The following is a 15121-nucleotide window of genomic DNA, read 5'->3' as shown; positions in this document are numbered from 1 at the left end:
TCCTCCTCTCCATCCCTGTTGCTGGAAAACATCCCCTGATAGGAGCAAAGGCCAAAGCAGGGAGCTTGGAAGAAATCATCTCTCACTTTCCCATAAAGATCTAGTTGCCATTTCCTGTATCAAACATTATCTCTGCACTAAATACAATTAACATTTGGGGAGAAGAAAAGCTAATGATGTGATGAAACTGCTAAGACATCAACCAAAGCCCTCTCCAAGAGAATCCCATCAAACACTAACGGGATTACCCCAGAGAGGGTGGTTCTCTGTCTCCATCAGGTTGGGCTGCTGGAATCATCCATCAGTAGAGCTGGCCAAGCCATCAGGTTCCCAAAGCTTGTAGGAACCCCTTCCCAGCCCTGTCCCTGCCCAGCCCTGTCCCTGCCCAGCCCTGTTCACTGCTGTGGCTGGCAGAGTTTGCAGGTACCCCACCAGTGGAAACTGCTTGCTGCTGAAAATCTGCTTTTAGATTTCACATTTTAAGGCCTCAGCTGTTAGAAACTTCAGCAATCAATTGCTGCAAGACACTACAACCCTTGGCATCAAACTAATTAAATTAATTTTTCCTGTGGCTTTTGTCTTTTTGTCTTTTAGTCAATTGGGGGCTACTCCTATTCACTAAACTCCCTGTCATTTGTCCACATGAACTGGACAACTTCATTAGAGCTTTCTGTTCATTATGAGACTTTTTATAGATTTCCTGACATGTCATAAAATGAACAAACCCACTTTCCTTGCCAAGCAAATGTAAATCATAAATGTACCATTTTTTTCTTTGACAGAAAAAGGGAGTTACAAGCATTTTTTCACACTTCAAAAATGTTAAAAGTTTGAGCTAAATGAAAAAATAAAAAAGGAATCACAACTAATCCAAATACACAAAACATTTCTGCCATGTGTGACTGTGTAAAACTAAAAGGTACTTATACAGCTTGTCAGAAGAGAATAAAAACCACTTTTGAACCAGAAAAGGCAAAAAGAGTCTGAGAGAACAGCACATCTGATGTGACAGTCTGAAGAGAGACAACAAAGCCATGTGTAAATGTCAGACAAGGAGTAAAAATGTCTGTTGATTACTTGCCTTTCACACAGATACTACTTCAGTGTCTGCCTGTATCTTCAAAACATATTTCATAATCCTGGCATCACAGTTCAGAGAGACTGCAAGGAAAGGAAAGGAAAAACTACCCACCAAGCTGAGGTAGAAATGTTTTGGCAAAGATCCCAAAACATCTCAACCAGAAAAAAATCTAACCTTATTTGGAAAAAAACCCACAGATTTTGCTCAAACTATATTTGTATTGCCACTTTTTACTGTTAGGGAAGAGAGAGAGATGTGAAAAAACATGCTTTCAGAAATGTATTAACATGCACAATGGACTGACACAATGACAAAAATATTTTTTAAATAGTTAGAAAAACACTTAAGGCTATAAACTGTTTGGACAAGTTGAATGTTAGGTCACATTTTCTTTGAATTGAATATTTTATGTCTTGTTTTCATGAGATTGTTGCAGTCTATTTTTACTTACATGAAACCACATATAAACCAGCATTGTAAAGAGGTAAATACAGAATATGCCAGAGAATTAGAGGGATCAAGAATTGCATTCCAAGATCACTGTCACCTTTAAAAATTCAACTTGCAGTCCTCAAACACAGAAAAACAGATACTGAACTCCTTTGGGAACTGAGAATGAGGAGGGAGTCCCAGGCTTGCTGTACAATTCTAAAACTACCAACTTTATAAAAGACAGAATACTCTGAATTAGATCTTGCCTATCAACCAGAACCAGGTGCTCATGCACTGTAAACAAAGGAAAAGGCAAGTCCAACTTACTTTGTTCAAACAGTGCAATTTTTAAATAGCTGGGTGGCTAAAATAAGTAAAGGAAGATTTGGTTTCCTTGTTTATGACTGGTAAATCCAATGGTAAAAATATATGGAAAACTACTGTGCTTAAGCTTCAGGTGTTAAGAATACAAACCAAAAATGCCTTCCCCTCAAAACAAACAAACAAACAGCCAAAACAAAACAAAACAAACAAAAACAACCACACAAAACCAACCAAAGCTCACAAACCAACCAAGCCAGTTTGGTTTTCCCAATAATGAACCCTTAAACTTCACAATGCAGGCCATCAATGTTCCACTCATTCTTACTTACTCCATAAATGAATCTTTCCCTTAAAATTCACTGTGTAAAAGCATACATTTATAATGATAATTATAGAATTAAAAACGAGGTATTTTAGGCCCTGCCTTTAAATAAAGTGACTCAATTCACCTTGTTATAAAATAAATCATCCCCCAGGGATGACCTTGGAGCCCTCCAGGAAGCTGCAGCTAATCCTGACTGCCCAGGGAGCTCCTGGGGAAACACAGGAGTCACTCAGCAGCTCAAGCTGTCAGATGTTCTCACCTGACAACTTCTGTCCCATTGGGTTTGAGGACTAAAACATCAATGGAAAAGGACTTCATGTAACATTTGCAGTATTCATGTAACATTGCCTGGTATTTTGTGCCACTAAAGCTTTTCCTTTTTTTTTTTTTTTTTTTTTTTTTTAATTAAATAAACTATTGAAAAAACAAATGTCATCCAAATGTTGAAGAAGTCAGGCTCCATCATATTTGGTCACCAGACTGGAAGAAATCCAGAGTACAAGCTTCAAACTACAATAATTCCAGCCATACTAGCAGATTCTAGCCATACCATACAAAATTTTTAGTCTTGTCTTCACTTTTTTCTTTCTAGTAAGTTGTTGGATATACTGCACCCAGTTGCTACACACTAGCACAGTCAAAAATCTAAATTACATCATGCCAAGATTGTAGCTAAGTGTTAATAGGAATTAAAAATTTCAGAAGTTCAGCTTGTAAAAAGGTTGAGTTGTGTCATCCAAGTTTCCTTTTCATGCACTAGCTGTGAACTTCACCCAAGTGCACACCACACTCCTACATCTCTGACAGAGTGCTAGTCAATGTGTTAACCACACTCTCTGAAGAAAGAGAGCAAGAAAGAAGAAAGAAAGGTTTATTTTCTGCTCAGCTGTGTGGCAGCCTCACATGAGAGCAGGGAGGTTGAAATGAATATTTTTACTTCCTTGACACCATCAGTAGAGCAAGCAAGAACTCATCTTCCCTCACACCAGTTGTAAGAGACACCATTTTTAGAGTAGCATTTAATAAAGAATAAAATTTCAGCACTGAGCCTTTCCTTTCTTCTAGTCTTTCTTTATGCATCAAATTGAAGACAGGACAGCTCAAGTTCTCCCCTTTTCAGAGTCCCACATTTAAAATAGGAAAGACCACTCAAAAGTAGTCCAGAAAATCACCAGTGCAGTGAGATGATGGCACTGAGCCTCATTACCCTCTCCATCATTTCCCACACACTTTGGGGAGCAGGGAATGGAGCCTTAGTGGTACTGAAATAAAGGCACAAAACTACATGTGAAGCTTAAGGGAGTCCTTCTCCCTTTTCAAATACATTCCATACAGCCTGTGTTTGATGAATACTAATTAAGCATAGTAAAAGCATTTAATTTGCAATAATGATCTTCAAAGGCAAGATCTGACTCCCTGTTCTTCAATCAGAGTAGACTCTTGTTCAGCTCAAGAGAAACACTGTAGGGATCAGGTTGGAATAATGAATTTCAGCATAACCAATATATTTCCCTTTCTGTGCATGGGAGTGTCTGTGTGCACAGACCCCTCTATATACACAAAATAAGCTGCTCACAGACACACATATGTGTGTGTAACTTATGAAATCTCACCTGTAGAGTTTAGGTTTTTTTGGGGTTTTTTTTTGAGAAATGAGGTCATTAATGATGAAAGTGCTACGTACTTGCAGAAGTCCTACAAATGCAACAAACTAAACCATATATTTGGATGGGAAAGTGGGAATCAGCAGGACATGAAGAACTGCCACCACCAGGGAGTCCAACCTCCTCAGCAGCATGCTGTTCTGCAAGTCCATAACCTGGTAATTAGCAGATTTAAGTTCCAGTAGGATATTCTTAAATTCAGAGGTAGTGCAGAGGCATTAGACACAAGAAGAGCCAGTGCTGACCTGCCTGCTCTAGAAGCACACAGGGAGCACCAACCTCCTCAAGTGGGGCACAGCAACCAGATCTCTGCTTGCAGAGATGTAATCACCACTGTAATTGGGAGAGAGAGAGAGAGAGAGAGAGATTTGCTTCTTGTTTGGGCAATAGAGAGTCCACCACACCTGTTACAGACCAGTGACGCAGATCTGATGACGTTTCTTTAATCTGCCACTTTTCTGTAGCTAAGCTTAAAAAAAGAAAAAAAAAAAAAAGCACTGCAAAAGGTCAGGTAAACCATTAAACTTCAGGTGAGCCATTTTCACTGAGGTGGCACAGTCACAGAGTATCAGCATGTCACAATCCCAGACGAAAGGAGCCTTTCTGTCTCAGTTATAGGAAATACCACTCATTAAATGGACGGTGTAATTGTGGGAGTCCTTTTGTTTCTGTCTGCCTGGAGGATTTGCAGGTGTAGTTAGCTGAGGTTTGTAATGTACAGGCTCCTTGTTCACAGCCTGTTGTTTAAAACAATGCTCGTGGTGCAGAACAGCATCACCTCCAAACCCCAGAGCCACCAGCATTAACACCACCTCCCACACATCTCCTCAGGAATCACAGTACCGTGAAAGCAACACTGCAAATGTGAGAGGCTCTGACAACACAAATCCCAACTTTTGCAACTTGAGAATTCACAAAAAAGTCATGAAAAAATCCCTAATGATGCAGGCACGCTGTTCTTTCTAGGTGAAATACCTAAGCAACAAATTGCTGCTGCAGGCAGTGGAGCACTGATCTTATCACTCCTGGCAATGTTCTTCAGCCCTGTCACATTCTGCACCCAGCCTTCCTCTCCACTTCACTGTTTTCAAGCATTTTTCCCCTCCAGTTTATGTGGCCTGCCACCTGTGCCAGCTCCCTTGTGAAGTGAGCACACGTACACCAACCTAAAAGCCAAAATAACTCACATTAAAAGCAGTGAGAGAGCTTTGGGAGAGTGCCCATGCACATTTTCATCACTGCAATTCAACAGGTGCTACTTCCAGAAAACATGACATTTTCTACCCTCCTAAGACAATGCTGGAAAAGGGAAAAAAAAGAAATAATAACTGTGGGACTAGAGTTTATACAAGAAAATGTATGCTGTAACACCAGACACTGGTGAGCTGGCAACTGAGCTGTGCTCAGATTAGTGAGCTACATAATAGTGGTGTTTAGCTAAATTTAAAAAAAATAGCTGTGATTTTATTTAGTTGTTCCAGGCAAACATTAATTCAGAAAATAATGATTTTCTCATGTATGTCCTATTATAACACTACAGACATTCCCCCCCTCACAAAATTCTGTGCAAAGTTATTAATACATTTTCACTTGGCCCAACAACAAATAGAATGATCCATTATAAGCCCAGTCATTCATTGGAATGAAAAGTATAACGCTACATGGGACACATTTTTGGGCAGAAAATAGCAGGACAAGTACTTTTTTCCTTTTTCCTGAATCAAGAAGAATGAGGTTTTAAAAAAGGTTTTATTTTCAGTTAGTAGATGCAGGCACAACTGCAAATCTAAGTGGCTGAAAGCAAGCAGTCTCTCCTATCAGCTCTTCCAAAATTATTTTATCTCAGACTGAAGCTGCTCTCCATCTCAGCCTTCCAGAAATTTGGACAACTGCAAAGTGCTCTGGAGTTCATGACCCAGCTCACACATTTGAGGAATCACAAGGTATCTGAGGAGAGGGAAGATTGGCAACTCTTTCCCCTTATTAAAAAATGCAAGAAGTTATTTATTTTCCCCCAGTTAGCAGAAATTGTTAGCAGAAATGTTTCTGTTAGCAGAAATCCTTGTTGCAGAAGCAAGGGCCTTTATCCTCCACAGTGAGGGAACCTTCCAAGTGTTTTTCTGCTCTTTTCCCATGAGGGCAGGTCCCTGTTATGGAGTTGTCTTTTCCTTGTCAAACAGGAGTAAAATGCTTTGGAAACCCTTCTTGAGGTCACAACAGCAACTTCATAGGGAAAGGGCTGCAGTCCCCAGCAGGAGGGAGACAATCTTTAGGGACAACACATTTATATGCTGGATTTCAAGTTCTTATTATTATATATATATATAATATTATTTAGAAATATAAATATATTTAACAATTAATATAATATAATATAATATAATATAATATAATATAATATAATATAATATAATATAATATAATATAATATAATATAATATAATATAATATAATATAATATAATGTCTATATACCATTCACACATCAGGATATTTATTACAGATGGTAACTTCCTCAGTATTTGTCAAAAAAAAAAAAAAAGAAACAAACAGAAAACCAAACAAAACAACTTATAAATAAAATATAAGTTCTACTCCTCATGCTGAAACGTTTATTATTATTTAGCCTATGTAAAGTTTGTTCCAAAGTAGAAGACTTTAAACCCAGCAGCCAAGGATGCCGTTCAATAAACGCGAGAGGTTACTGCCACCAAAAGGAGAACAGCGGGATTGCTCCACATGGAAAGGAACTATGACCGGTGGACTAACACCGTAAACTAAACTTATCTAAGAAGCAGACAAATTTAGTGTTTTAATCAGGATGAAATAACCTTTGAAAAACCCAAAAAAGCTGGGGGTGAGAATTCACAAAAGCTGCTCTCCCCCAGTTTCTCAGTGCTTTGCAGCCTTAAGGGACAGGAGGCTGGGAAGGATGAAGGCAGAGGGCAAAAAACAATTAACAGAACATTAAAATCATATGTTCTCCAGGGCCAGCCTTCCTAGGGCTTTGTCCTGCCTTCCACGAATCTCCACACCAGAAATTAGATTTTTTTTAAAGTCAATTTAATAAAGAAACATGATTTCACTGCAAAATAAATGTGACATTTTAGAAAGAGGTCGGATGACTCATGCATATTCAGCAGATGGATGGGCAGCAAAGGAAACAGGTGGAAGAAGTAGATCATAATGACATCTTTTATAAACATAAATCCAGCACTACTCTCTGTATAATCCAGGGGGAGAAAATTTTAAATTTTTTATTGCTACAGTAAAAATGACAGACTTTTTATTAATCCACATGCTTTGCACAGGTGGAATGCAGAGAGGTACTGGGAAGTCCTTCACGTTGTTTAAGCTCAGATCAGTGAAAGCAAGAGGTGATTTATGGCCCAGATCCATGTTCACTGCCTAGAAGACACCAACACCAATTAAGTCACAGGGGCAATGAATCTCTCTGTTTCCAGACTTTGTCATCCTACTGTTTGTTACCCTTCCTCCACCACCCAGAGGAAGGACAAAATAAAACCACAAAAAGGTAACAAAGACATATTTTCCCCTGGTTTTTGTAATTATAGAGGTTTTTCACAATCAAGTATCAAAACTGGAATAAATAAGCTCAGAAATTCACATGGCAATTGACAAGGAAGGGAAAAGGCAGATCTTGCAGTAAGTTTTGCTTCTTCAGGAGCTGAGGAGACACCAGCACCCAAGAGGGGCATCCAAAGATGCACCAAGATGTTGTAAGCACAGAGGATCACTTTTGAAGTTTGCTGCTATCAGCAAATACAGCGTAACACAAAAACCCTCCAGGTTTCAAGTCAGGGAGATACTAAAAGGGGAAGATCAGTTTAAGCCTCCCTACCTCCAAAGCACAGTCCCAGTATCAACCTTCCCCCCCAAAACTGGCAGGTGTGAAGGAAAGAGGGCCCTCAGAGTGACCAGAAGGCCGAGGGGCTCCTTTAAGATGCTCTAGAGCACGGATCCTATGAGGATCCATAGAACTTAGCTGTCACTTCTGTTAAGTTACCCACTAGAAAAAAGTCCAGAGAGCTCTGAAGGAATCAGTTTTTAGGATTCCACTGCAGGCTTCTCGGGGCACCACATGAATGTGATCATTAAATGAACGACAGAACCTTCATAAAGGCACAAAGTGAGTGACATCATCCTCATCAAACTCCGAATCTCTCAATTCTGTTTAAAACTACGGACCACGTTTATAAATGTGGCCAATCCAAGCGTGCATTTACCCACAAGGTGGCAGCGGCCATCCAAGGATTCAGCACCTGGAGGCTCCCTGAGCCCATGCAGCTCTCGGGAACTACACAACGCTTTGAACGGAGACCAAAAGGCTCCATTATGGGGAAAAAGACTTTTTCCCTTGCACAAAAAGCAAAATCTGTCGACTAAGTACACTGGCTTGCCTCATGATTGGTGGTGCCTTTTGTTTTACTTACAAGAAAGCTGCAGTTCTCCTCAGAGAGGAAAGGTTCGCGTTCCCGGGAGCACAGACCCGAGTGCCGCCGCTCCCTGCACAGCGCGGGCCTGAGGGGCTGCGGCTCCCGAGGGGCTCCCAGGGAGCCGAGGCACAGGACGGCGGAAGGAGCGGAGCTTTATGGGATCCAGCATAGGGAACCAAGGAGCCCCGCACAGCCCCATCCCCAGCAGCCACACACCGTGCCTGAGAGCAGTGTCCAAGCGCGGTCCATAAAGGAACCATGGAGCCCCGCTCCCGGCCCCGCACAGCCCCATCCCCAGCAGCCACACCCTGTGCCTGAGAGCAGTGTCCAAACGCGGTCCATAAAGGAACCACGGACGCCTGCACAGCCCCATCCCCAGCAGCCACACCCTGTGCCTGAGAGCAGTGTCCGAACGCTCCTTGAGCCCTGCCAGGCTGTGCTGTGCCCGCTGCCCGGGGAGCCCGTTCAGCGCCCAGCCCTCTCCAGGCGCAGAACCTTTCGCTGAGATCCAACCAACCCTCCCCGACACAGCTCCAGGCCGCTCGGGGATGGAGCCGAAGCTGTCACCGCGGGCAGGGCAGGGCAGAGCTCCGAGCCCTGCACCCCGACCCCCCGGAGGAGGAGATGCCGGACACCGGCGGGAGTGCGGCTTCCCCCGCACCGCAGCCCCTTTCCCCCCGCCGCCGGTACCTGCAGCAGGCCGCCCATCTTGGCGCGCAGGGCGCGGAACTCGTCCGGCGTTGCCTCGGGGTAGAGCTGGGCGCGCAGCAGCTCCTCGGTGATGCCGGTGGTGCCGTGGAAGGCGGCCTGGGCGATGCCGCTCAGCAGCGCGCTCAGCGGCCTGCAGCCCTCGGGCGGCGGCGGCGGCGGCTCGGGCGCCGCCATCGCGGGCAGGGCGCGTCCCCGGTACGGCGGCCGCGAGGGGCCAGAAATGCTCCCCGAGCCAGCTCCAGTTCCATTAACCAGAACCTGACAGCAACCAGCTGGGTGCGTACAATAAATATTCGCTTTTTGAGCTGGTTTGGGCACGGAAAATACTCCACTACTCATGTAGTTTAAGGAAACGTCCACCCTCTATTCTTTGCTGAAAGATGCAGGGCTAACCATTAAAGACGGGGTGAAAACAAAGGTACTAACAAAGACCAAGTGTTTTCTCTGTGAACCATTTTATACAAGTTTCAATATAAAGAAATCATTAAAATACTTCATCTATACAAACACACTGTCACAAAAGAGACGGTGTGCTCTTCTACAGAAAGTTTTCTTTGCTAATACAACAATAATACAGTGGTATTATTTACCTCCTGATTTTCAGTCATTGAAACCCTTCATAGTTGTACTTTTTATGACATAAAAGAAAAATCACGTTGTTCACAAAGAGAAAATATGAGTTTATGATCAACTTGACCTGTTCTGCCTTGCTCTTTCTTCGGTAGAGAACAGGCAAAGAACAAGTTGTCCTTGCATGAGGGGGAGCACAGAGTACATCTTGAAGCTGGAAGCACAGGAAGAAATAACAGCAAACACATCTAAAATTTCTTCCACTCTCTCCATTCATTTGGACAGTATTTTAAATGTCCTCTTCAGCCAGTGGTATTGGGATTAAACAACATCTTTAGGAGCTTTAAAGCATCTGGAGATACAGGAACTTCTTTCAATCACTAGCAATGAATACATAGGATGAGAAACTGAACTCCATTTGGGTACAGGCTCCTCACAGCACCGCTGACCTTTCTCAAAAACCCTCAGTACAGTTCATCATTGTTTATCTTTAAAAAGAAAAGGGAGCAGGGTAGGAACTCTTCATGGTTTATCAGTATCACTCATGGAACATAAAGCAAAATTTCTCTCTGCTTTGAATTTCTGCAGACACTGTCCCTCGATGACGTGCTTCCTTCTGCTGCAGCCTGAGGTGAGTCATTAGGTCCTAATGGGCAGTGCTGGTTTACTGACAGGCTGAGGTACAAACTTGTTCTTGTGATTGCTTTTTCTTCTCAGATCCCAGTGTACTCAGTGCCTTGCATGAATATGGCAAAACAAACATGGTGCCAAGTGTGTGTCTTGACTTCAAAACCAGCATAAAATTACTGAGAATGCACATGGCAGCAGCAAGTAACCTGTGTTTTTACTAATTATTTATTTGGTTTTGTAAACAACCTCGTTTTTTCAGGAAATTAAAAATACATCAAAAAGTCTGTCTCTACATATATACACAGTACATGTTCAAATTTCACTTCATTGTGATGCCATGGTTTAAGCAGATAAACAAAGAGTGCTTTGATCCAAAACTCAGCTGCAATACCACCACCTCTGGGGGCACAGCACCTTCTTCCTGCCTTTCCAGGAACACTTCACCTTTGATCACCTGGACCACTCCACTTGTTCTTGATCACCTGGACAGTTTTCCTGCCATAGTGGTAATAGCTGTAGCCAGATGTCACCGTTGTGAAAGCTGTGATGCACCTTTGGGGAAAAGAGTTCCTCTAAGTCATGGGGGTCTATGGACAATAGAAAAAGTGCCTTTTTCTTTCCTTTTTCTTCTTTTTTTTTTTTTTTTTTTTTTTTTTTTTTTTTTTTTTTAGCATCTGTTTATAACTACACAGTCAGGAACTATGCTCCACACAAATGCAGCTTACAGTTTATAAGCTGAAATTCAGGGCTATGGGGAGGATTAGATACACAAAGGCTCTGCCATCCAGGGGTAAGCAGCGTGCTTCACTGTAACTGCATACCAGGGCAAATTGTCACCACACCAGCACTTGCTTTAGAGAAGGGAAAACAAAAGATTCAGCATTTGCAGCCTACATAACTTTTACCAGCTTGAGAACTGACAAATGTGAGAAACTATTCCTTGGCAGTGTGAGCAGGGAGCATTCAAACCCCTCAAGACTCAAACTTACCATTTTCACCAAGTCCCAAAGCTAAAGAACAAATTCCTGCTTCAGCCTCTCGTTTCCCTCCCAGACCACAGGTACCCCTAAATGAGCAGTGCTCCTCTGTGAAAGGCTGACACCACCTTGAGGTCACTGCCACAGCCCTGCCTGCCCCTCTGCTCCTGCTGCCCTCCCTGAGCACTGCCAGGGAGTTTCTGAGAGCATTCACAGAACAACCGGCCAAATTACACCCAGAGGCAACTCTAGATTTTGTCTTACCACCACGATAAAAAACCACAGACTGTTAAGATCAAGGTTCATTCACAGTTCCTTAAACACTTCTTGGTTTGGATTGGTGGTTTTGGTTTCTTTGGTTTGGTTGGTTTTTTTTAATTTATTTCCCTAGAAGACAAGTAACACTGGATTTTGTACTACTTTAAGTTACTAAGTAATTCTGATATCTGCTGTTCAGAACTCTTTGTTCTGAAATTTTGCCAAACAGCTCAGGAAAAATAACTGCACTCTAACAGATGCAGCCAGCTGCAGTTCAGAACTCAATGAGAGCAGAGGGAACAGCATTTTTTAAGGAGGAAAGTTCCTTTATGCCTGTTCTCATCCCATCCCTCTCCTTCCTTCCTAAGGTCTAGGAGGAATCACCATTTCTCCATGTGCTTTTCAAACAGGCTGCAGAAACCTGGATTTCAAGATTTCAATCCATGCAGCCTTTCTTCCTGCTCCTTTTTTCTCCACTGATCTGAATTTGTGTTCTGCCTGTGTTCACCATGCCTACCCCAAAGACTTGTTTCTAAGCTAATATTCCTGGATCTTACTAGTTTCATTAAATACAAATAAATATCTATCTCTGGTGTCATTTAAGACTAAAGGTGTAAAAATTCAAGCATATGGGCCTATTGCATCTTCTGAGCACAGAAGATTTTTTTGTTCCACACAAATTAATCTTGATTACCAGTTTCCTTAGGAGCACATTAAATTATCTGGGGAAAAAGATGTAAGATATCAGTTACCATAATGTCTGCAGATATACGCTGTCCACATAATTGAAAACAGGTGCTGCTAGAGAAGCCGCCACCAAAATCAGCTGAACTGCTGTGTTCATCTGAGAAAAGCAAAACAGGAACTGTGAGCAACTTGAAGGAGTACAAGGAATACCAACACACACTTGTATTACTGCTTTAAGGATTAGTTTACATATAGAAAATTTATTTTGAGACCTTCTTAAAATAAAGCATCTTACTCTCTCCAAATTAGCACGTGCTCTGACAGAGCATAGCTGAAAACCTTTCAGGATCCAGGTATAGTTGGCACTATTTTGAAACTGTACTCAGCAGTAGTGGTAAATCATCCCCACCCTCCAAGCCACACAATGCTCCAAGCACCCAGGAGTTATCTTTTGTAACAAGTTATTGCTCTTACCTTGCTGATAAATGTTGGTTTTAATTGTGCAGTAGCATAACAGGGGTTAAAATACCTACTCAGGGTTCTCTGTTGGGGGAGAAAAAGAGGGAAAAAATGCAGCTCTTGTACGTTCAATCTAATATACCTGTCCACATGATAAAGAAAAGGCAACTGTAGCACTGAATTACACTGCTCTTTTGTAAGATTTATTATTACAGCACACACAGGAAAAAAGCTATCAGTAGCTCTGACTTATCTTTACAAACCATACTTTATTAAAACACTGCTCTGCTCAGAAATCTATTTGGCAAAAGGACAGGCATTGCATCTTGTGACCATCAAGCCTCAAGATGACAAATCTCTTGGTCACAACTCAGCTATTAATTAAGCTTATTCATGTATTTTTTGTTATGATTAGACACTTTTAATGCTGTGCACTCACCGGTGGAGAAAGAGTTTTGTATCGCACGTAAAAGACGGCGGCAATGAGCGCCGCGTCCCGCAGGATGATCATGGAAGTCAGGGGAACTGCAAGGCAACACCAGCCAGTGAAAAACTGCCCATGATTAAAGGTAAAACACAAACAAAAGAGCTGGAAATTGGATGCAAGATGAAATAACCGCACCCAAATTCTCTTGAGCGAGTTCTGTGCATTAGTGAGGATGTTTAACACAACTCTTGAAAGGGTTTAAACTGAAGACTTGAAACAATCCAGTCCATGAAAAACAACTTTACAGAACTACTATTAGTGCTTTAAAGAAAGAGCACCTAGAAATGGCAGTACATGCCACTTTGTATGTGGCAGCACTTGCTTTCTGTGGGGTCCCTGGGGAAGTGCTTAATGGGAACAAAGGGCATAGCAAGAGTTCCAAGAGATACACAGTTTTCCTTTTAGAAACACCAGAAGTGTTGCTACACACAAACCGACCTTCCTTTCCTCATCTAGAGCACACAAATGACATTTCCTCACCTGGGATAAGGTTTGCACAAGTTAGGCTCACATAGAGCACACTGATGAGGATTTTATCTGCCAGGGGATCGAGAGCACTTCCCAGTGCTGATTTCTGATTAGCCCAGTTCCGTGCAATAAATCCGTCCAACTAGGAAAACCAAAATTCAATAGCTGTTAGAAGAGTATGAACCACAACAGCTCCTGCACGCTACTTTAGAGAGATATTTAATGAATGACATCAGGTAAAACAGCGAGTTTAACTAGGATAAAATGTGATACCTCTTAGCTGATACTTGTATCATTTAACAGACCAGCAGGTGCACAAGCACGGAGTGGCCAATGCCCACCCGGGGCTGGTCATTCCCCTTTCCTCCATTAGCATTAATGCCTTCAGGCACCTGCAAATTCCCTTTGCAGCACCACAAAGGATATATACAGCATTCCTAGAAACTAACAAATCTAAAAACAAATCCTAGAAAACAAAACAAATCTGTTTTGCCCGTTTCCATTCTACACAGGAGTCTGTTCCAACGCTCCCAAAGCCCTTCCAAGCCGACATACCAGGTCTGTCACGCCAGCCAGGACAAACACACCGAGGGCAACGTTGAAATTCTCTTCAACAATCAAATAGCCCAAAACTGGCGCCAGACCCATTCTCGCCATGGACAGGATATTTGGGATGGTCCAGGGGTTTTCATACTGTAAAGCAAGAAACGAAAAAACTTCAGGGCAGGAACTCGAACCCCGCCTTGGCACATAACAGAGTTTTAATCGCTACAAATACTTTTTCCGCTTAACTAGCCAGAAAGCCGGCAAAGTTCTTGGAAGCGGCGCGCTGCTCTGGCGAGGCGCACGGCCTCGACCTGCTAAACATTAACTTTGCCTCAGCAGGAGAGCGCCGGGGCAGGGTCCGTGCCTCGGAGCGCCGTGTGTGACATGGCTCAGCCCGCCCGGCTTCCCCCGCCCGTCCCCGCCGTCCCGCACGTACCAGCTCGGCGTAGGGCCCCGCCGCGCCGCGCTCCGGCCGGGGCTCGGGCGGGGCGGCCCCGCCGCTCAGGAGGCGCCAGGCGGCGGCGGGCGCGCGCAGCAGCCGCGGGAGCCCCGCGCAGGCGGGCACGCACGAGACGCCCCCGCCGCGCCGCGCCTCATTTCCCGCCGCCGCCGCCGCCGAGCCGGGCCGGCCACCCAGAGGCCTCGCTCCGCCGCCCGGCCGCCTCGGCGCCGCGCCGCGGAGCAGCCCCCAGGAGCCCCTGCCCAGCCAGGCGGCGGCCAGCATGGCGCGGCAGGAGCGGCGCGGGAGAAGCGCTGCGGGAGAGGCGCTGCCCGCGGCCCCTACGCGCGCGGCCGCGCTGCCCGCGGGAGCGCGCGGCCTCGCGCCATCCGCGCCGCGGGACTGAGCACGGCGCGCCAGCCGCGCGCGGCGCGTGTACCGCGAGCGCTGCCGGGGACGCGCGACCTTTTGCGGCGCTTTGCGTCAGCCCCGCCCCCCCTCAGGCCGCGCGCTTTACGGCTGGCAGCCGAGTGGAAGGGCCGGTGCCGGGAAAGCCTCCCCGGTGCTTTTCCACCGCTTTCCCGGTGCTTTCCCGCCTCAGGCTCTC

General features: G+C 44.2%; 2 protein-coding genes across 3 annotated transcripts in view; both read right to left on the bottom strand.

Annotated features, from left to right (window-relative positions):
• Positions 1-9167, bottom strand: part of COMMD1 (copper metabolism domain containing 1) — a 67665-nt gene extending 58498 nt beyond the window's left edge. Inside the window, exon 1 of one of the 2 annotated variants that reach the window (XM_058021547.1) lies at positions 8973-9167. In XM_058021547.1, the coding sequence (XP_057877530.1) occupies positions 8973-9167 (195 nt within the window). Of the gene's footprint in view, positions 1-8279; positions 8305-8972 lie in introns of those variants that run through there. The other variant, XM_058021548.1, reaches the window with a different exon arrangement.
• A 264-nt stretch (positions 9168-9431) lies between these two features.
• On the bottom strand, positions 9432-14799 carry CRLS1 (cardiolipin synthase 1). Its single transcript, XM_058020252.1, has 7 exons — positions 14512-14799; positions 14085-14222; positions 13542-13671; positions 13014-13099; positions 12590-12658; positions 12181-12272; positions 9432-10745 (listed from the first exon to the last, which is right to left on the bottom strand). The coding sequence occupies exons 1-7, from the start codon at positions 14797-14799 to the stop codon at positions 10634-10636; spliced, it is 915 nt and encodes a 304-aa protein (XP_057876235.1). The 3' UTR covers positions 9432-10633.
• Between the last annotated feature and the right edge of the window lie 322 nt (positions 14800-15121).

This window comes from Melospiza georgiana, chromosome 3 (assembly GCF_028018845.1).
Source record: "Melospiza georgiana isolate bMelGeo1 chromosome 3, bMelGeo1.pri, whole genome shotgun sequence".
Taxonomy (NCBI): domain Eukaryota; kingdom Metazoa; phylum Chordata; class Aves; order Passeriformes; family Passerellidae; genus Melospiza; species Melospiza georgiana.
The sequence above is the reverse complement of the archived record's forward strand: the minus strand, read 5'-3'. Positions and strand labels throughout refer to the sequence as shown.

Coding starts and splice junctions, on each gene's coding strand:
- CRLS1 (XM_058020252.1), bottom strand. CDS start 14,799: ATGCTGGCCGCCGCCTGGCTGGGCAGGGGCTCCTGGGGGCTGCTCCGC. Junction 13,100..13,541: donor TTGTGCAAACCTTATCCCAG/GTGAGGAAATGT, acceptor GTTGCCTTGCAG/TTCCCCTGACTTCCATGATC. Junction 12,659..13,013: donor ACAAAACTCTTTCTCCACCG/GTGAGTGCACAG, acceptor CTCCCCCAACAG/AGAACCCTGAGTAGGTATTT.